Here is a 23,072-nt window from a genome sequence, read left to right as displayed (position 1 = left end):
CACCCCTCTATCCTGACCCCTGGGTATCCCTATCCTTAAAGCAGTTAGTAAAAGCAAACAGAGCGACCAATTCCAGAAATGTGACAGGCAATCATGTGACCAGCAGACTGGGAAGAGTGCAGAACCATTGCCTTGACATTGCCAAGAGGACTCATAACATGCAGGAAGGGCTGGGCTCTCCATAACACAGGTAAAGCTTTTACACAGTGCACTTCCTTCACACAGCTTAAGGCGTGTAAAGCAGATTATGCTGTTACAATATCATTTTTTTTCCATGCAAGAACATTTATTTAAGAGCAGAAACGACTTAGCGCCCTGATCTGTCATATGTATCCTATTTCCAAAATTGTCTGCTCTGGAATTAAAGTGACATTAAATGCCATTTGCAATATGTCGCTCGCTCGCGGAATGCATTAAGTAATATCGGAACGGATTTATGAAAGCGCCAGGCTGCTGATCCTGCTGCTGCCCCTGCAAATCGCATCATTTAACCCAATCTGCGCTGGCACACAGATGTTGCGGTACAGCAGACAGGCTGGGTGGAATGATGGGGACATGATGGATAGAGAATTTAGTGCCGATCCGATACCTGTCCGCTGGTCCTCCCGGCCTCACGTAGGTTATGACCAAAGGCCTAGACTTGTGCCAGTCTTCTTGTGCCCCACCTACAAAACAAAAAAAAAAAGAAAAGAAGAAGATGATAAAAATATATGTAGCCAAGTCCCGGGGCCCCTGAGGCCTAATGATGACTTTCAGGGTTAACGACAGCTCACATCCTTCTGTGTAGAGTGGGTTACAAGGCATGGTGGGTGTAATGCAAGGTAGATTGATGTGTGCTAGACACTTCTTGAGAAGAGATTTATTGTCTCTTAAATAGAACTGTGGGAGAGAAGGTTGGGGCCAGGACACCATTAAGTAGTTGCAATGTTAATTGGAAAACTCCAAGACTTCTATAGGCAGACAGCCATGCAGGGAAAGGTATCTAGCCAGACACCACATCTGCATGAGTAGGAACGCTGTCTCCTATGGCAACAGTCTTGTAACAGTTTCTAACAAAGGTTGCAACAAACTCCTTCACTTCTCCTACAATCTCCTATTGTAGAACTTCACTCCGCTGAGCTCCCAGGCTTTCAATAGACTAACAGATCCACTCGCCACTGGGTCTTCTGAGCCCTTCCAATCTTCTCACTCAGTATTTTCCTCAAGTGTCACCCCCCGTATCCCTGCTGGGTCCCTAGATTGGCACTCACAGATACTCCTCAAGTGTCACCCCACTGGCCTGCTTGGTCCCTGCAGATAATGCTTTACAAGCATCACCTCCACTGGCTGGGTCCCGGCCTTGGCACCTGCTGAGGTTTCCCGATTCTTCACTGTCCCTGGCTAGTGAGAATACTGCTCTGGTAATTGCTTCAGCTACTCCCAATGGTCTCTGGTAGCAAGGTGGATGGTCCTTTAGTGGTGACAGCTTCCCCTCTACCTCCAACCACTGCTGGTTCTCCGGCCTGCAGAACCGTTTCTCTTTAGTTGGACTGCTAGCCGCAATCCTAACCCTACGCTGCTCTCTTGCTTCTAGATAGGCCCTCCGACAGCCTAGCAGACAGATGTCCCTGGGATAGGTCCAAGGCTTATGGCCTAGCAGCCCAGGGCAGCACAACACACGTCCACCCAGACAGCCGTCCAGGTGGCACAGAACACTGATCACCTGACTCCACCCAAATAAATAGGCTCTCCGAGGAGGCCAAGGGACCCAAGAAAGTCCCTGCCCATTGGCTGAGACACCCCATTCATTCCAAATCTGTCCTTGCAATGCCCTGGTCTTATTTTATGCCACCGGATACCCAGCCATCTAGTGACAGAAGAGAGAAGTGCAGCAATTCCAGAATTAGGGTGAAATCAATTGACCTACTATCAAGCAGCCATGGCAACTATCACTTGGCAAATAAATTTGATAGCAACTCTGCCTAAACATCAGGGTGCAACATATAAATTTTACATTTTGGTGAAGGTCTTAAGCCCTTCCTTTGCTTCTACATGGAGACCTTAATGCCATCGGTCAGAATACGTCCCACATGAACACATACAATGATGGGATTTATCAAGCAAATGAGCACACAAGTCATGCTATTCATGCCGCTTTTTAATAAGCAAAGGATTTGCAATAGTTAGGTTTGTGATTCTGGTATGTAAAGGGAACAGGAAGTGGTCAGGAGCGTTTTATAGGAGTTTAATTTTAGTAACCCCTGATTGTATATAAAAGTTTTCCTATTATTCTGCATATTGAAAGCTGGGACTCTTGACACCAAAACTTTCATTTCAATATATTCCTCAATAGCCGCCAAGGATATAAATCCACTTTGTGTTCATAAAATGCATTTATAAACCCAGATATTATATTGGAAAAGTAGCAGTGACATCATCACTGTGGACAGCTGTGGGAGGGGCCCAGTAGGCTCCACCCACTACTGAAAACCACAGGAGGAGGCGGAGACCAGACCAGTCACTCTGCACAAGGAGAGAGAGCAGCAGTAAGTGGTCTTTATTACAGGAAGTCTCACACTGGATTACTGCAGAGATCTGGAAGAATTACACAAATCTCACCAAGATTCAGGAATAATACACATGATGCAAGGATTTAGACCATATTTAGTCATCCTGGAATTTAGCTTTAAAGTTAAACTTTTTTAGTTTTTATTAGTGAAAAACAACCACTTCAGCCCACAGTCCAACGTCTGCTTGCAACTTCAAAATGAGCAGGTGTAAGGGTACAATCAATAGATAGGGAAAGGTCTTTGTCAATAATATGAAATTTGCATTACGTATGGCCTGCCTAAGGCCTCGTTAACATGGGGCATACTACAGCATACACTGTGTTTACCTGCACAGGAATGAACAGGTGTTCCCTGCTTCCCCGGGCAGGCAGTCCAAAATTCAGGTCAGTTAGGACATAGTGACTGCACAGACACAGCTGCTGCTTCCAATGTGACAGCTGTGTGGGTGCATGACCCCAAATGCAGACAGTGCGAGTTTGGAGGCACGCCGCACCCACACGTTATGTCATAATGGGAGCACCGACTATGTCAGTGCAGCCATTGCGTCCCAACTGACATCAAATGCGACTGCATGCACAGAACACCTGTACATCACCATGCGGGCCACTACGACCTTGCATGAACGTATGCTGTAGAACTCCCTGTGTGAACGATGCCTAAAAAAGTCTTGTCTATGACGAAATAAGACAGCAATTAAAATCTTGATGCAGCTGCTAACCCTTTTCTACTGTGTCCATCTATACGTTTTAAATACGAAGTTCTATTTCAAATAGGTAAAGAAAGCACTGTAGGAAATGTACTGGTTTCTAATGGCTTCAGGAACTACATGATCAGAAAACCCTGTGAGGTGCCCTCTGGATTCTGGCTAACATGGATTTCATAAAGCTCAGATATCAGTTAACTTGACTTTGACTGCTGGCTTGCATTAATCAGTGGCTTTGAGCATTGCCTGGAATGGCTTTTTAAATGTTCTCACATCAATAGGTCCTCTATGGTTACCTCTCATTACGAAGCCGAAGCTGTTGCCCTCTTTGCAAAGAGTGATCTCCAGCGTCTTTGGGATGATGGCTGCAGTGTTATCCGGAGCTGAAACACAACACAGAAGGGTTGCAGGTGGTGCTAGCAAACAGAAGACAGTGCTGCACAGAAATGTAGTCATGACTTTTGATGAAGGATCGCTCATGCTAAAGATCCCTCAATTTACAGTGCCAATTTTGCCCACTGAGAAAAAAAAAAAAAAAAACTGTTTAAGGACTGGTGTACACTTGCTTTGACCTCTAAAAAGTGATCTGCAGTGGTGAGGAGGCATGATGTTGCCTGCTTTGTGCCTATTTTAACCACTAAAAACTGGCATCACTGACAGCGCCGATGCTTGGCCCTAAAGAGCCCCTACACTGAAAACCCCCAAACTCAAATATTTGGAGGGCCATACTGTGAATAAGTCACCATTTTTATCCTGCCCTTTGCATTTATTCATGCCACTCTACCTGCACTGTAATTAGATTTCTGCCCATGGTAGCAACCGTAATACGTCAATGGATGGGTCATTACTTACTGGTTGGAGGTAACTCGTACTCCACCTCCAGCACAACTCTTTCCCCCACGTTCTTCAATAAACTGATGATCTCTTCGTGGCGGAGTTTCGTCAAGTTAATGCCATTCACCGACTTTATATAATCACCGATATTCAGCTGGTCACTCCTGTAAGGAAGGCGTCCAGAGGATTGGTTAGTGAGGATCAGGAGGAACTTTGGGAGGCAGGAATGACGACATTTTACAATAGTTGCATTAAGACTACAATAAGTTCACCTTGCTGCCAGGCCTCCTGGCCTCAGATTGGACACTCTAGGTTTGCCATCTTTGTCTGTGCCCCCTGAGATGGTCAGGCCCAGTGTGCTTCCTTCCTTCTTGATGAGCTCCACAATGGTAACTCCCCGAAACTCATCTGAGGAAAAAAATAAATAAATAATTTAGTAAGAAGGTGAACACGTTCTTGTGTCCTGTAACCTCTTCTCTCTGACTATCTTCCACTCATCTTCTATTTTAGGGTAACGCTAGTGTAAGTCGCACCCTCATCCTAACCTTATAGCAACGAAGAACTGGAAAAAGAAGGAATAGGATGATGGGGATAGGATGGAATAAAATGGAAAGAAAACAAAAAAGCAGAGCGAGGAGGTGGTGTGAGTTGGGAAATTTTGGTGGTGTATAAAGATTTAAACATTTCTTGTTTTAGTGTTAGATGATAGAAAGGCTTAGTATCTGTTAGATTTTTACTGCGGTGTCTTCCGTAGATTGGGAAACTTTTTACAATTAGTTTTCCTAATTGTAGCACCCTGATGTTTAGGCAGGGTTGTTAGCAAATTTACCTGCCAAATGATAGTTGCCTTGGCCGATTGATAGAAGATAATTGATTTCACCATAATTCTGGAATTGCTGCACTTCTCTCTTCTGTCACTAGATGGCCGGGTATCTGGTGGCATTAGATAAGACAAGGGCATTGCAAGGACAGATTATGAATAGATGGGGTGTCTCAGCCAACGGGCAGGGACTTTCTTAGGTCCCTTGGCCTGCTGGGAGAGCCTATTTATTTGGGTGGGGTCAGGTGATCTATGTTCTGTGCCACCTGGACGACTGCTAGGGTGGACATGTGTTGTGCTGCCCCGGGCTGCTAGGCCTGAGCCTGAGGCCTATCCCAGAGACATCTGGCTGCTAGGCTGTCTGAGGGCCTATCCAGAAGCAAGGGAGCAGCCTAGGGTTGGGATTGCGGCTTGCAGTCCAACCAGAAGCAACGGTTCTGCTGGCCGGAGAACCTGTCATGGTCGGAGGGAGAGGGGAAGCTGTCGCCACTAAGGGACCATCATCTTACTACCAGGGGCCACCATGAGTAGCTGAAGCAAGTACCAGAGCAGTATTCTCGCCAACCGGGGACGGTGAAGAGGAAGTTCACCGCTCACAGGTAATTACCTCTCCTAAGTTCAGCTCCACAAACAAGCAAGCGGGGACGGTGAAGAATTGGGAAACTTCAGCAGGTGTCAAGCCAGGGACCTAGCCAGTGGAGGCGACGATGGCAGAGCAATATTGTGTGCCAAACCAGGGACCGAGCAGGCCAGTGGGGTGACGCTTGAGGAGTATCTGAGTGCCAAGCTAGGGACCCAGCAGAGACCCAGGGGTAACGCCTGAGGAAGATACTCAGTGAGAGGATTGGAAGAGCTCAGGAGATCCAGTGACAGTGGATCAGCGGGTCTAGGTGATAGACTGGGAGCTCAGTTGAGTGAAGATCTAAAAGGGGATTGTGGAGGAAGTAAAAGAGTTCATTACAACCTTTGTTAAAAACGATTCAAGATTGTTGCCATAGGAGACAGCGTGTCTACACATGCAGATGTGGTGTTGGGCCGGGTGCCTTTCCCTGCATGGCTGTCCACCTATAGAAGTCTCGGAGTCTGCTAATTGACATTGCAACTACTAAAGGGTGTCCTGGCCCTAATCCTCTCTCCCACAGTTCTGTTTAAGAGAAAACAAATATGTTTGCATTCAAGAAGTGTCTGGCGCCCATTAATCTACCTTGCATTACACTCACCATGGCTCATAACCCATTCTGCAAAGAAGGATGTCAGCTGTCCCTAACTCTGGAGGTCACCATTAGGCCTAGAGAGGCCCAGGACTTGGCTACATAATGGTATTGCTATCTTAAAGTATTGACATTTACATAAATAATCTGGTTCCGGGGCAGTCGGCTTCTGCATCCCACACCATGTCCACAAACTCCTTACAGCGTAATGTAAACGAAAATGAAAACTGAAGTATCACACCACTGGTAAAAGGTCCAGATAAAATGTTATTACAATAAAAGTCAGGGGGATAATTCAAAGAGTAGTCAATGCATATTTGGGTTCAAAAACTAATTCAGCTGATGACAAGGCCTATTGCTTGTAATCACACTAGAAGGAATACCATTCAGTTCACTTCATACTGTTCACTATCAAGCCCTGTTAAGAGAGAAGTAAGGGAAAGATTTTTTTCTTTAATCATACTTACCTAGGTGGATGCTGCATCTGCCCCCCCGCTGACTCCAACATTGAGAACCAATCGATCAAACACCGCTGATCGCTCGGTTCTCACAGCTCCAGGAGCAGAGAGCTGGTGACTGTCAGTCACCGACTCTCTGCTCTGCGCCTCTCCCCCCCCCCCCATGCTCACTAGAGCGCTGGACTGTGGAGGGGGCAGGAGCGGCCAGCTCAGCCTTTCAGACACTTGCTGAGAGGCTGAGCCGGGTGTCGGTCCAGGCATGTGGGTGGATCCCAACCATATGGTCACGATCTTTCCAGAGTCTGGACCGGCTCTGTGTTGTCAGCAGACAGCGGACTTCAGACCACTGTCTGCTGGAAAAAAAAACTGCACTCCTGTTATCCACAGGAGAAGTAGAGCCAAACAAGCTTTAGCTGTACTCTTTTAGGGAAGCTTTCCCTCCCCCCCATCTCTCCTATTGACTACATTCATAGGGAGCAAGTGAGTAAAAACCAAAAATGTTGAGTTTTCACCAGAAAACTGAGGGTGGTGATCTTAATGGGCACACTCGTTAGTGACCACTGCCCAAGACCCTGGTGTCCATCCTGCAGCCTGGGAGCCACATTATTACTTTTTCTGTGCTGTCCATTCCTTTTTTTTATTTTTTCATTGAATACGTGGCATGCTGAACTGAGGATGTTTTTAGAGTACTAGTAGGCCAACCCAGTATTAGCATAGTGTCAGGGCTGGGCTCAGCCCTTCCTTCTATGAGCTGGCCAACCCAGTATTAGCATAGTGTCAGGGCTGGGCTCAGCCCTTCCTTCTATGAGCTGGCCGCTCAGCTGTCAGCTAATTGCCAGCTCCCATATCTCTCCACAGTTACCCAGCTGTTGATGATATCCTGCTCGTCAGTCCTGCCTACTTAAGCCGTCCAGTCGAGCCCTGCCTTCGCCTTGGTCACATCACAAGAAACTATCTCCTGAGTTCCTGTTTAAAGACTGGCTTTGCTGACATCCCTTCTGGCTCCAGATCCTGCTTGCTGTTCCACTACTTTGATCCCTGACTTCTGCTTGGCTGATTATCCGTTCCGGTTACTGAACTTTGGCTATGTTTTGACTAGGTTTGTTCTTTTTACTTTTATTATTAAACAAGTGTGATTTAACTGTACTTCTGTCTGGGTCTGATTTCATGGTTTCTGACACATAGTGTTCCTAATAATTTTTTTTGGTGAACGTATAGTCATAAGTCATAGGTAAAGCTTTCTATGAGACAATGGAGATCGAAGGGGCATCATGCAACTAGCTAAAGCGGTCTTTGCCTGTAGTTCAGAATCATTTCCACAGCACACCTCCTATGAGCGGTAGTCGAGCGTCTGCCTGGCTTTGAAAGGGTTATGAACATTCACAGTTCTGATCTGATTCCTCATGGATGACTGACTGCTCTGTGGGGATTCGTGTCCTATCAATCTACCCCACCGCTGTGCGAATTACCAGCTGCCCGGGCCCGGCTCCTCACACACACACATCTTGATATGACTGCAGATGGCACCTTGCAGGGATATTAATGCTCTCTTGCTGGGGTTTAATTTCTGGCCTGACAAAAAATTAAAATTGTAGTTATGGCGACCTGCAGCTCTGAGCCGACCTCCGTGGATTTCTGATTACTCACAGGAGCTAAGAGAACGTATGCCGCAGCGCAACAAAAGGGGCCGTGTATGGACAGCTGGCCGACAAATGTGTTTCCTGTTACTGAGAAGCATATCCAACATCCACTAATAGGGCTGAACTTTACTTCTGACCATGTCTGGATAAAAGGGAGAAATTGGCCATGTCTAAAGATGTTAACTGTCGAAGTACCAATGGAGTTTTGCCATTTCAAATTATTGATGGTGGATCTACTTGTCTTATTTGGCTAGCCAGAGGAGCAAAGTTCAGTATCAACCACAGTATAAACAAAATGTGGTCCACATTTTTTATGAAAGGACTATTCAATTTTTTTTTTAAAATGACCTGATCTTCTCATTTAGGTTCCCTCAACACGCCCCATCCCCCACACTAATACTCCCCTACTGTAGGGGATGAGGAAGCCGTTCGGAACCATCCTCTATCCAAATGGAAGGCTGAGGCTCACCTTAGTTAGCATGGCGGGCGCGATGACATCACCGAAAAAAGGATGTGACACATTTGCGAGCGTGAGCAATGCCCTCTCTCTTCTCAAGCTTGAGAAAGGAGCATACATGCCCACTGCCAGCATTGTGCATGCTCAGAAACGCGTTGCACCCTCCTACCGGTGACATCGTCGTGCCTGTGCTGCGGTCCACGGTGTGCCTTTGATGGTTACGGCCGGCTTCCTCATCCCCTACAGCAGATTTCACCTGCACATCACAACAGTTCTTTGCTGAGGACTTGACGATCTTACCGGATTCTTTTATTGATAAACTTTCCTATCTTTTCCATGATGTGAGTTGTTAACTTTACGAGTGAATAAAATTGTCTCACAGTCTACACTTAGAGGCGCTTCTGCCGTTCCTTTTTGTTTCCTATGGTGACACTATTAAATGGGATGTCAATTAGCCACAGCTCAAGGAACTCCTGTAAACCTCTGAAAGAACCCTAAGATCCCAGGGAACCTTGGTCGAGAATGGCTGCTTTAGTAATGAAGGAAAGGCTGAATATAAAGAAATTGCAGGCTGAAAATGCAAAGCACAAACCATGTAACAGAGAGACAGAGGTATGCTGTTCTAGATGTTGTTTAATATGGAGGGTTCAATAACTGAAAATTTTTTTTAGGGTAGATTTTCTACTTTTACTACTATTAAAAGAATGCAGAACTGAAGCCCAGCTCCAGCAGTTTCAGGTGCTTCTACGGTCCCTCTTATTACCAGAGCCAGCTTCTGCTCCTAGGACTAGCCTGCCCTAGTGGTTGGACTTATGGGACTTTTTCTCCTGCCTTTATATTACAGGTCAATAAGACTTTATAGAACTATTATTATTTATTCGGCTTTATAGTGGGTATGCTATCTATTGCACCTATCTCCTTGATTTGTGATGGTGTTACCATGGTGCTGGGGCCAGTGGCGGCCCTGCATTGTGGGCGCACGGGCGCTGCACCCCCCCCCCCCCACCGCCATCCCTATCCATACACCCGGCACCTTTCAGGACACTGAGCGCATGAATTACAATTGCAGGGATAGGCAGGGGGGGTGTCTTTTGAAGCACCTTATTAGAGCCAGAGGCTCTAATAAGTTTCAAAATAGGGTGGGCTCGGGGCGCAGAGAGTGCGCCTTGAGCAAACCCAGTTGTGTGACACTAGCAAATGAATATTCTGCCACATTCTCCTCTCGGCCAGTCAGGAAGCCCTTATTGGCCAGGGAGTCTTATGACTCCCTGGCCAATCGTGTCTCAGGACACACTTATGGTTTCCAATCGGCCAAAAGGAGAATGTCTGTGTCCTCGCTGGAGCGGCTGGTTCTTCCTTCTCCCTGCCTCTGTGTCTCCTCCATGCCCCCACTAGGTAAGGTGATATGTTCGTATGATATCCCGACATGTTTCGCCTTATGGCTTCATCAGGGGATTAACGAACCTACCAAAAGACACGAGAGATCCTAGGAGGCCCTCCATAAGGTCACCACCGGGATCAGGACCAACGAGGGGAGGGGGGAACTATGCGGCCACAGAAAAAACACACAAAGGTCAGGTGTGGCCAAATATTTGAAATAAACATAGGAGGGCGCCTGCAGATAGAACAACTTATGTGATGGATCAGGTAAAATGCCCATTTTCTATGCATCTTTTTTATACTATAAAGTCTATATTTTTTCCTGTATATAAACTGCTTTATATTCCTGCTGAAAATGGCCGATAGTAGCACCCCCTCCCATTGTGTCAAAGGAATGTGAAACTAAGATGGCGCCTCCACTCAGAAATACGCCCGACTTGGTGACGCCCAGATTCTGGAGGAAGTTCACCTTACATGGACACAACCAATCAGAAACTACTAATACCTAGATAACATTGTGCTAATGATACATATGCTCCCCGCCTTAGTAGCTCACCTATCACAGTTTCAGTGTGATCTTTTCTCGTGCATGCACTAAGGGTTAATCAGGACGGGGGCAGATACCCATCAGACGATTGGTCTGTTCCAAAACACTTATATCCAAATTGGATGGAAAGACTGTCGCTTGCAAGCACAAGAATCCCATACAATGAAACACAATGATCTGATCTGATTGGTTTTTATATCATGTTTATAACAAATGTTATCTTTTAATTACTTTTGGTTTCTATTATCTGTTGGCACCGTTATAGTCCCACCCCAATCTTCTTTCTATAATTTGACAATGTAAAACACCTCCGTAACCAAAACATTTATGAATTTTTTTTTGCCATCTCTTTGCAGTTTTATCCCAGAGACATAACAGGAATGTGGAAGTCTGTCCAAAGTGCGGGAGGGGGGGGGGGGGGGGGGGTCCCCTTTCTAAAATTCCATTCACATTATTGCAATGAGACAATGGAATGCAATTCACTCTGAATGGTACCAGACGCACCTTTATATTGCACAGCAATGAATAGGTCACCAAAACCGGTGTCTCCACCAGAAGAAGTCCTTTTTTTTTTTTGTGTATGGGACAACTATAAAATATACTGCAGTTTCTATCATGTTCTGCCATTGTGGCATGGTCACCAAGACAAACCGTGAAGGAGAAAGGCAACATTTCCCAGCTGGGTACCAGTCAACAAGTTCTAAATGATTCCCGAGTCACGTTTTGGCTACAAATTCACCTTATGGCGTTTGTTACCCCCAACATTTCATATTCCTGATATGTGCCTGCTGTACCATGTACTTGTATGAGAAAGTCTCCTGTTCTCCTTGTATTGCTCCCTTTGTGTGAAATCCCTTGGTGATCCTGCTAGTCCCTCTGCTTTCCTATGAAAAACTGACCACACTAAGCAGGAGAGCACATCGTGGTCAGTTCTCAAGCTGTGCTGGGAACTCAGCCTGCTCTCCTCCAATGATGAAGTCTAGTGAGACGAAACGCATCGGGAGGACTCCACTGCCGCTCACGATTTTACACTAAGCGCTTTTTAAACTACTTAATGTAAGCGTTTTACTTTTATTAAAAATGTTTCCTGTTTACGGAATCACGCTATGTGGCCCCTTTTTTATTTCCTATGTGCCACTTCTCTGGACATATAACCACCTGTATGGAGAAGACCCTCTTGTGAAGGCTCCCAAGACTCCAAATACTGCTGGTTCCCAAGACTCCCCCTTCATTGCCGGTGGGCAATGTAAGCTGGTTTGACCCATAGAGCGTATGCTCTTTTGGGTTCAAACTTTTTGGTAAGCCTCCATTTCACTTGGGTGGCGGTATCACTACATTCACTCTTCATCCATTGTATTGACTGCACACATGGTGATCAGAACTGCTTCATTTTAAAATGGACTGTGATTAACCAGTATATATGATGGATACCTAGAAGATATTGGAGACTTTTTTTCATCACATTTATTATACTTTTTTCAATATATAAGTTTTACACTTATTTCATCCCTCACGTTTCATTAAGGTTAATTTATTTAGCACTATAGCGCTACACTTTGTTACACCTGCTCTCCTCCAATGATCAGACTTGTCCAGACACGCCCCCATTGCACAGCCATTCACTGGAAAGCTCAGTGTGCTGCAGCTTCTCCTCCCCCCCGCTCTTATGCAGCTGAGAACAGAGGGAATGTGATCATATATAAAAAAGGAAAAAAAAAAAAAAAAAAGTATTTATAATGTCTTTTTAGATCTATACACAAATGTTTTGCATTTAATTTCTATTTTTTTTAAACTGAATGGGTTGTTTTACAAGGTGATCATTTGCAATCACGTCAAACTCTTCACACCAAACAAAAGACGAAGGGTAGTTTTTGTTGGGTTTCAATAACTAGTTACAGTGGAACCTTTTTTTACGAGTAACACGGTTAACGAGCGTTTTGAAAGACCAGCAACTTTTTAAAAAAAATCCAGACCTCGGTTTGCGAGTGTTGTCTCACAAAATGAGCAGGATTCAAGCCAATGGGGTGTGCAGTACCGTATTTGGCCAGAGGTGCGGGGGGGGGGCGCCGGTGACACTCGGAACGGTTCGGAGCCATTCGGAAACACTCGGAAATACTCAGTTCCCAAGCCTGAGGCTTTACGGGTTCAGCCGAGCTGTCCCCGAGTATTTCTTAGGCTCTCCGCCCCCCCCCCCCCCCACCCCTGGCCACATGCAATAGAAGTCAATTATTATCTTCGTTTCCATTGACTTCTATAGGGAAACTTGCTTTGTTATGCGAGTGTTTTGGATTACAAGCATTCTCCTGGAACAGATTATGTTTGTAATCCAAGGTTCCACTGTAAAGCTTTATAGGAAGTGGAAGGGTGATGGATGGTCATGTGGTCTTGCAGACAATAACTAATCAACGAATCAGATTTAAGTGGCTTAGTGCAGTCATCCCATGTCGTGTGATCCCTGGCTGACCTATCTAGGCTTCTACACATCGATCATTGGGATACAGTAAAGTCATGTTAAAGAGCAACACCACTTTTTTTTTTTTTTTTCTCAACAAAACTTTCCCCTCTGGGTGATCTCTGTACATTGCAGGGATTGTAACTTCTAACTTTGTTGCTGATTCCTACCTTTAATTACCACCATATTTTTCTAAATAAAAAAGTTTGTATGCAAAAATAATTATTCTGAAGAAATAGAATGAATAAAGAAATAGAAGAAAATGTTTGTCTGTATCCATGTTAATCTGTATGGGAGTGATTTTATAATTATCAATCAGCTGCTGCACTTGCAGGTCTCTAATGAGGAAAGTGGCAGGGTCTGCATCCGTTTAGACGTGATTTCCCTTTTGTGGAGTATCTCACCAAAATAGAAATTTTTGTTGCAGGAGATGCCCAAAATCTGACTTGTATCTCAGTGCGGACCTCTGGGAAAATCAGTGAGCCAATCACACAAAGAGGAAAAGACATTTCTGGGGGGGTTCTGTATACCATCTGTGTACAGAACGCCTCCAGGTTGGCATTTTACAGAAAATTATAGCAGCTGCAGATTGAAAAGGAAAGATCATTTTTATTAACATTCAATTACAATAAATCTTGTGTAGCAATTGTATATTCTAGATCATTTTTTATTTTTGTAGTTACTTTTTTCTTACGAAAGCGGATTTACCCTTTAAGCCTTTTATCTTCTCACCTGGAATACTTTGACGCCGGGACACCAAAGCAACATCGTTGCCGTCGGATCTTTGCCGCCTTTCGAATACGGGCCGTCATCTGGAAAAGAGGACAATAAAAAAGGACTAAGGACTAGAAAAATAATAGGTTGGAAATCAGACTCAAGTCATCTTTACAATAGAAACGACTGCAGTTTATTTGTGTTCATATAAATACAAATCAGCAAATGATATGAATAGGTTTATGGCCGCCATGCGTTTATGGTTTGTACACCTCGTCTATGCTGAAAAGGATGGTATTATTTATGGAGTCCATATACACACTGGCATCTCCGCTTAGTATTGCAGCATAGTGGCTGTGCTTTACTGCTCCTCCTGTTTCAGTACCCAGGCTTAAGCCTGCCATAGATGGGTCAGTTTTTAATCTGTGGGTTGAACGTAAAAAAAAAAAAAACTGACCCGATTCCCTCATTCACAGACTTGGAGGTGGACAGGGAATCCTCCTGCTGAGCTATTGTATTCTGACAGTGGGGAGACTTCCTTCCCTGTTATCAGAATACACACTGATCAGCATTGCAAGCTTCAGACTGCAGCTCTGATCAAATGGGGAAAATCCGACAGGGCGGCTGCACAGTCATCGCTAGATTGACTTCTGTACAACCACAGGGGCCATACATGGATCACAATTCGGATGGTCCCGGCTGAATTTCAGTCCACGTATGGCCAGCTTTAGGCAGCTCATAGACTTTAGATGGTGGCAGACATGCAGGTATCTTCCCTGTACCCCAAACTAAATTTACATTTTTTTTTTTTTACACAAATAAAGCTTTTGAACTGGGTTTTATTTACCGTATTTATTTATCTTATTTTTTTTACACAAATAGAGCTTTCAATCAAACGTTCTTCATAAATTTTGGCCAAAATGTATTCTGCTAAATGTCTTTTATAAAAATCCCAATAAGTGAATAGTGATTGGTTTGCATGAAAGTTACAGCTTCTACAAACTATGGGATATGTACTGGAATTTTTATTTATTTATTTATACAACTAATGGCGGCAAATAGTGACTTATAATGGGACTGTAATATTGCGGTGTCCAATCCGGCACTAACTGAAGCTGGGGGAGAACTGACTAACTGCCACTGACACTAATACAGTGATAATACTATACACTGTCACTGTACTAATGACACTGGGTGGGAAGGGGTTAACATCAGGTTAGATCAAGAGTTTAAATGTGTGGGTAAATATGTGTAATGTATGTACAGTGTGCTGCTTTTACAAACAGATCTTTAAGTTTCTCATCCCTGCTTAGCAGGGATGAGAAACAGAGAGATCATTCTCTCTGTGCAGAGCCCTGTGTTGATTGTCAACACAGAGCTCTGGGCTGTGACTGGACACAGCCGATCAGCAGGTCATTGGCCGGGACTTGCTGACAGGCTCCCGCTGGCCATGGGTGCGCATGCACACGCCCTAAACCCGGACGTAGGCAGCGACGTATGGGTATGCCGCTTTGCCTACACTGCCAGTCCGCAGTACATTGAGGGCGGGCGGGAAGTGGTTACATTAACATGTTAAAGCTTATATGAATTTCTAGTGATTGGGTTTACATATACTTTAAAGTGGAAGAAAGGGCTTGTTGTTAAATAACCTCGTGCAATCAGATCAGTAATGTGAGTACATTCTCTCACCCATCTCTCTCTATCTCGCCACCGCCTCTCTCTATCGCCCCGCCTCTCTTTCTTGCCCGCCTCTCTTTCACCCTGCCTCTCACCCCACCTCTCTTGCCCCGCCTCTCACCCCGCCTCTCTTGCCCCGCCTCTCTCTCTCACCCCGCCTCTCTCTCCCACCCCGCCTCTCTCGCCCCCGCCTCTCTCTCTCCCCCTGCCCCTCTAACGCCCCCCGCATCTCTCTCTCTCCCCCACCTCTCTCTCTCCCCTCTCTCTCCCCGCTCTCTCTCTCCCCCCCCTCTCTCTCCCCCCCTCTCTCTCTCTCCCCCCCCTCTCTCTCCCCCCTCTCTCTCTCCCCCCCTCTCTCTCTCCCCCCCTCTCGCTCTCCCCTTCTCTCCCTCTCTCTCCTCCCCCTCTCTCGCCCCCCGCCCCTCTCTCTCTCTCTCTCTCTCTCTCCCCCGCCTCTCACTCCCCCCTCTCTCTCTCCCTCTCTCTCTCTCGCCCCTGCCCCTTCTCTCTCTCCCCCGCCTCTCTCTCTCGCCTCACTCCCCCCTCTCTCTCTCCCCCTCTCTCTCCCTCTCTCACCCCCGCACCTCTCTCCTGCCCCCCGCCTCTCTCTCTTCTCACTCCCCCCCTCTCTCTCTTTCTCCTGCCCCTGCCCCCTCTCTCTTTCTCTCTCTCCTGCCCCTGCCCCCCCCTCTCTCTCTCTCTCTCGCCCCCACCCCCCTCTCTCATGCCCCCCGCCTCGCTCTTTCTCGCCCCCCGCCTCGCTCTCTCCTCTCACTCCCCCCTCCCTCTCTCTCCTTTCCCTCTCTCTCTCTCTCTCCCCCCCCCTTACTTCCTTTTCTCTCCTTTATCATGTCCCCAATCTCTCCTACTTATTCTTATCTCTTCTCCTAGTGGGTGGGGGAGCACTGTGGAAGGTGGAAGGCTAGTGACAGGTTTGGGGGGAGCACTGTGACAGGCTAGTGGGGGGGGGGGGGGGTTACTACCCCACAGTCCACCAGAGACCCCACACAGCCAGCAGAGACCCCGCATAGCCACATAAGAAGGAAGGGATTTTAGTCTTGCCTAGGGCAGCACAAATCCAAAATACACCACTGGGCGGGACTAGGTGTGCTCAGGTGCTGATTGACAAGCTGCAGGCTAATCAGGCCAATGCTGATAGTCACACCCCCTGAGACTTTTTTTTTCCCAACCCATTGTAGTGCAAGCAGACACAGACTATGTGAGAGTGACAACTCTGCTGTGAATTCTGGAGCAGTGCAGCGTTGTTGTCACTAAGTCACAGGAAACAACATGAGATGGATGTCACTGGCAGGATCAACAGGTATTTGTGTGCGTAAGAAAGCTGTAAGTGCAGATCTACTTATAATGAAGTATTGCAGCACTTTTTTTTTTTTCTTTCACTGGAGGCCATAGTTCTATTTTGTTGCCATCATCTCTACTTTTTCCAAGGCTACGCGTCCGACTCGCAAAGTTTTGACATTTTGTACGCAGGCTGTAAAGTTTGCTGTATAACATACTACTTTCTTTTTTAATCTGTCACCAGATAAGCGACTTCAAGGACCGCATCGGCCCGAGACAGCCAAACATTTCCACAAATAACATTTCCCATCAATGGCTTCCCGGAGATTGAAATCACAAAAGTGAGACGAGGCTGTAAACTGCAAGAAGACAAAAAAAGACGATGCCAGAGATTACTGGAGATGGTCTCCCCGCCTCGTACAGACAAAGGACGCAAATCCATCACATTGTCATTGCACTGCATTGGAAGAGGCATCACCATTAAAGTAAAGATTTATGGATGGGGGGGGATTACATTTTAAAATTGGGGAGACTGTTGGGATATGTGTATTGTGTAAATCCAAGAACAAAAAAAAAAAAAAGTCATATATTGCAGCTTTCCAGTCCTCTAGATATGGTGGCTGCATTTTATTTATCTTATTTTCAACTTGTGATCCTGCCAGTAATGCATTTCCTGTCCTAGAGTGACAACACTCACACAATGTGTTATATCTATAGATGACGGGACAAGGTCACCCAATGTCCAGGGCAAAGATGGAAACTTCCCGTCACCCTTCGACTATTAGACACCTCCCAACCCCATCCCCCCCAAGTTGGATGGAGAACGGGACAGAGTCCATAGCGGTACAAGTTGTTTGTAAAGTTTGCTGCATGCAATGAAAGGAAAAAAAAAAAAAGTCCACTCGGCGGTGGTGTCACTAAAAGGAATAAGTAACTCCTTGTTGGTGGTGTCACAGGGGAATAAGTGACCCCTTGGTGGTGTCACTTAACCACTTCCATACCGGGCCTATTATGGCACTCCTCTCCTACATGTAAAAATCATAATTATTTTGCTTGAAAATTACTCAGAACCCCCAAACATTATATAGGTTTTTTTTAGCAGACACCCTAGGGAATAAAATGGCGGTCATTGCAACTTTTTATCTCGCACGGTGTTTGCGCAATAATTTTTCAAAACGCCTTTTCTTTGGAAAAAAAAACGGTTTCATGAATTAAAAAAAATAACAAAAAACAGTAAAGTTAGCCAATTTTTTTTTATATAACATGAAAGATGATGTTATGCCGAGTAAATAGATACCCAACATGTCACGCTTTAAAATTGCGCACAGTCATGGAATGGCGCCAAACTTCGGTACTTAAAAATCTCCATAGGCGATGCTTTGAAAATTCGTACAGGTTACCAGTTTAGAGATACAGAGGAGGTCTAGTGCTAGAATTGTTGCACGCACTCCAACGCATGCGGCGATACCTCACATGTTTTGTGGTCTGAACGGCGTTTACATATGTGGGTGGGACTTGCATGTGCGTTCACTTCTGAGCGCAAGCTACCGGGGACAGGGGCGTTTTAATTTTTTTTTTTTTTTTTTACTTAATTTTTTATATTTTTACACTTTTATTAAAATTTTTTGTTGATCACTTTTATTCCTATTACAAGGAACGTAAACATCCCTTGTAATAGGAATCATTCGTGACAGGTCCTCTTTATGGAGAGATGCGGGGTCAATAAGACCCCACATCTCTCCTCCAGGCTGGTAAGCATGAGATCGAGAAAAAAAAAAATTCACCGATCTCATGCTGACAGCCGCGATCGCGGGTTTGTTGACATCATAACGTCGCGCCCGGGCCGCCAACAGTCATAGAGATGACCGGTGACCATCTGGTCATTTCTATCGTAATCATCCAGGCCCCCCAATGGCACGGGAGAGCACGGAGAAGCACCGGATGGCGGCGGGAGGGGGGTTGGTCGTCCCCTCCTGTCGCCTATAAGAACGATCCAGCGGTGGAACTGATGATCATTCTTATTGTGCACAGAATCGCCGGCTGGAAAGAATGATATCTGAATGATGCCTGTAGCTGCAGGCATCATTCAGATATCCCCACACAAAGTCAAGGACGTCATTTGACTATGTGCGGTAGGGAAGTGGTTTTAAAGGAATAAGTAACTCCTTGGTGGTTGTGTCACTGAAAGGAAGAAGTAACTCCTTGGTGGTGGTGTCACTGAAAGGAATAAGTAACTCCTTGGTGGTTGTGTCACTGAAAGGAAGAAGTAACTCCTTGGTGGTGGTGTCACTGAAAGGAATAAGTAACTCCTTGGTGGTTGTGTCACTGAAAGGAAGAAGTAACTCCTTGGTGGTGTCACAGAGGAATAAGTGACCCCTTGTTGGTGGTGTCACTGAGAAGAAAAAAGTGCCCCTATGTCGATGGTATATATATATATATATATATATATATATAGATATATATATATATATATATATAGATAGATATATCTATCTATCTATCTATCTATATATATATAGATAGATATCTCTATCTATCTCTATCTATCTATCTATCTATCTATCTATCTATCTATCTATCTATCTATCTATCTATCTATCTATCTATATATATATATATATATATATATATATATATATATATATATATAGATAGATAGATATATATATATAGATATATATATCTATCTATATATCCCCATTCATCCCTGCCCCCTCAATACAGATTGTCATGACCCTCTCCTCCACAGCCCAGCCAGAAAAACAAACAAGCTTAATAGGAAATGCCCAAAAAGAACCCCATACTAGATCTTTACCAGCCAGGCCGCGCCGCCATTGGTGGAGGTCAGTACAGACATGCGAAGGAAGGGTGGTTAAGAAACGACTGGGTATTGAGGAGGTTAGGAGGGAGGCTGGGGGAATTATTTTTTAAATTAATGAACATAACACAGTTACAGCATTTGATACATTTAGGAAAACAGTAAAGCACTCTTAACTAAATTCAGCAGGATTTTCACAGTGCTTCTAGATGGGACTGCAGAGCAATTCTGTGCTTTACAGCCTCCCTACGAGAAGCAAAGACCCAAACCATTTTTTAGGCCTGGTTTTATTGCCAAAGAAAAATGAATTGTAAGTGAGTGGTTTTATGAAGTATTGGTCCGGCCGCACTGATTATTCCAGGACCGCTTTTCAACATAATAACAGTAAATTGGAATTTTCGTATATTCTTTTTATCATTAGTAAATATTCATCTACAGTTTGAAATGAATGTGTCCTCGCTCTACTCTGTCGCAGTCACTGGCAGATGTTGCCGGTATCCTTATAAAAAGGTTTTTTTGGAGCACCGCTGATAATTACCATCCCCCACCAGCCTGCCTCCGATGGGGGGATACAGCATAGAGCACCCAGAAAGTGAACCGCTGCCCCCCGCATGCTGATGATTACAATACGCACTGATGAACATTTGTATGGATGCAGCCTCACCGGCTCTCCATTACTTTTCTGGTATTCCATTTCCTTGTACAGGCGACTCATTACAGCTTATCAGATGCATAATGGATGAGAGTTTATTTTATTTTTGTATTTTGATGGTAATTGTTACATTTTTTTTTTTTTTTTTTTTTTTTTTTTTTTTTAAGGAAAAAAAAAAAAATCAAAAAGATGGTAAAGGTCCAACAACATATTCATCCCTCCGCAGAGGTCAGCTCTCCAAATCAGCAAAGAGCACAAGCATTACTGACTGGAAATCTATATGTCTGTCTTAGCAAGCATGTGTGTGGGACCTATGCAGAGTGACCACTGCTTCTACACCCAGCACAAAGGATCCTTTCCTGCAGCACACTGACGAGGGGAAGGCTTTTCTACTCAGAAGTAAGCAGCATTTTTTTACCACAGACCACCAATGTAAGGAGCATTCTTCCCACTAGTGTTTCACCATATATATCCTAAATGACTGCCATATATCACCCTGTACCACCACGTATCACTCTGTACCACCATGTATCACCATGTACACCATGTATCACCCTGTACCACCACGTATCACTCTGTACCACCACGTATCACTCTGTACCACCACGTATCACTCTGTACCACCACGTATCACTCTGTACCACCACGTATCACTCTGTACCACCACGTATCACTCTGTACCACCATGTACCACCATGTATCACCATGTACCACCACGTACCACCACGTACCACTCTGCACCACCACGTATCACTCTGTACCATCATGTATCACCACGTATCAGTCTGTACCACCATGTACCACCATGTATCACCATGTACCACCATGTATCACCATGTACCACCATGTATCACCATGTACCACCATGTATCACCATGTACCACCATGTATCACCATGTACCACCATGCACCACCATGTATCACCATGCACCACCATGTATCACTCTGTACCACCATGTATCACCATGTACCACCATGTACCACCACGTATCACCACGTATCACCACGTATCACCACGTATCACTCTGTATCACCATGTACCACTATGTATCACTCTGTACAACCATGTATCACTCTGTACCACCATGTACCACCACGTATCACTCTGTACCACCACATATCACTCTGTACCACCATGTATCACCATGTACCACCATGTATCACCATGTACCACCATGTATCACCATGTACCACCATGTATCACCCTGTACCACCATGAATCACTCTGTACCACCACGTATCACCACGTATCACTCTGTACCACCATGTACCACCATGTATCACCATGTACCACCACGTACCACTCTGTACCACCACGTATCACTCTGTACCACCATGTATCACCATGTATCACTCTGTACCACCATGTATCACCATGTACCACCATGTATCACCATGTACCACCATGTATCACCATGTATCACCATGTACCACCATGTATCACCATGCACCACCATGTATCACTCTGTACCACCATGTATCACCATGTACCACCATGTACCACCACGTATCACTCTGTATCACCATGTATCACTCTGTACCACCATGTACCACTATGTATTACTCTGTACAACCATGTATTACTCTGTACAACCATGTATCACTCTGTACCACCACGTATCACTCTGTACCACCACGTATCACTCTGTACCACCACGTATCACTCTGTACCACCACGTATCACTCTGTACCACCACGTATCACTCTGTACCACCACGTATCACTCTGTACCACCACGTATCACTCTGTACCACCACGTATCACTCTGTACCACCATGTACCACCATGCATCACCTTATAGCACTCTTTATCACTATGCATTACTTTGCTCTGGCAGTAAATTTGAAGACATACAAATATTTCCCCACCATTCATTTCAGGGAGACTCTCTGCCAAACAGCAGGCGGCCCATTGGAGCCTTTCTTGATATGAATGGGATTTGGTAACCTTAGCTCGTTATTTGCAGCTTGGTGTACGGAATGTTGTCAATGCAATGCTAAAAGGCGCGGGCGCCGTCCCCTCAAGCCAATCCTACACATCCTTCTGTTTCCTTAAATAACGTGATGGAACAAAGTTTTATTTCAGCGCCTGGGACTATAAAACGCTCCGGCATTACAAGCATGCCACCGATCCCTCGCCCTGCCCTTCCTTCTGATCTAAAATGCGCCCTTCCGGACCGGCCATGTGGAAGAGATGCACATTTGATGCTCCTGTAGGAGATGATCGCTGAGTACACTGACAGAGGTGCCCCCAGCATTGCAGAGTGTCATCAGATCTCATTACATATGTGTACACTGACATTCTTCTGCAGGGGATTACCCAGAAGCCTTTGCAGTTGAGTTTACATTCCTGGCAGCTTTTCCGCATAGTGTAAAGAATGGTGGCAACTAAGTCAGCTTTGATGTCCCACCCATGTCCCGTTGGAGAGGTTTACCTTCCCTTCTTGTTTTGTAGACGCAACTATAGGAGGAAATGTCCACACAGAGCAAGTGTCCCCATTGGAATGTGCTTTAGAAGCTGCAGCAAGTCAGATCGAGCCCGTCTCATTTTCTGGCTGGAGAACATCCAGCATCATCTAGTCTTTTCTCCCTAGGCCTCACCTAGAGCCGTTTGCATGCAAATGTAGTCTGCCTTGGAATGCCCGCTACTCCAAACTGACATCCACCCATTTGGATGTTTACATGGCTCACCCTAACAACCACCCTACCGCTTGCATCAGGACTGAGGGCTCTTAAAAGGAGTAGTGGCTTGAAAACCGGTCACATGTGTCCAAACCCGGACTGTCCGGGTCAAAACCGGACAGGTGGCAACCCTAGTACTGAGGCAGGGTGATGTGATGTTATCAGGAAGCCATGTACAGC

General features: G+C 45.3%; 1 protein-coding gene across 1 annotated transcript in view; it reads right to left on the bottom strand.

Moving 5' to 3' along the window:
- The window catches only part of GRIP2 (glutamate receptor interacting protein 2), a 121,720-nt gene extending 101,446 nt beyond the window's left edge, over window positions 1-20,274 (bottom strand). The window contains 8 exon segments of the mRNA XM_073591882.1: window positions 590-665; window positions 3,549-3,635; window positions 4,105-4,250; window positions 4,359-4,494; window positions 13,784-13,828; window positions 13,831-13,863; window positions 17,004-17,100; window positions 20,224-20,274. Of these exon segments, the coding sequence (XP_073447983.1) occupies window positions 590-665; window positions 3,549-3,635; window positions 4,105-4,250; window positions 4,359-4,494; window positions 13,784-13,828; window positions 13,831-13,863; window positions 17,004-17,100; window positions 20,224-20,274 (671 nt within the window).
- Between the last annotated feature and the right edge of the window lie 2,798 nt (window positions 20,275-23,072).

The sequence above is a fragment of the Aquarana catesbeiana genome, linkage group LG07 (genome assembly GCF_042186555.1).
Source record: "Aquarana catesbeiana isolate 2022-GZ linkage group LG07, ASM4218655v1, whole genome shotgun sequence".
Classification (NCBI taxonomy): domain Eukaryota; kingdom Metazoa; phylum Chordata; class Amphibia; order Anura; family Ranidae; genus Aquarana; species Aquarana catesbeiana.
This window is presented reverse-complemented; position numbering and strand designations above follow the sequence as displayed.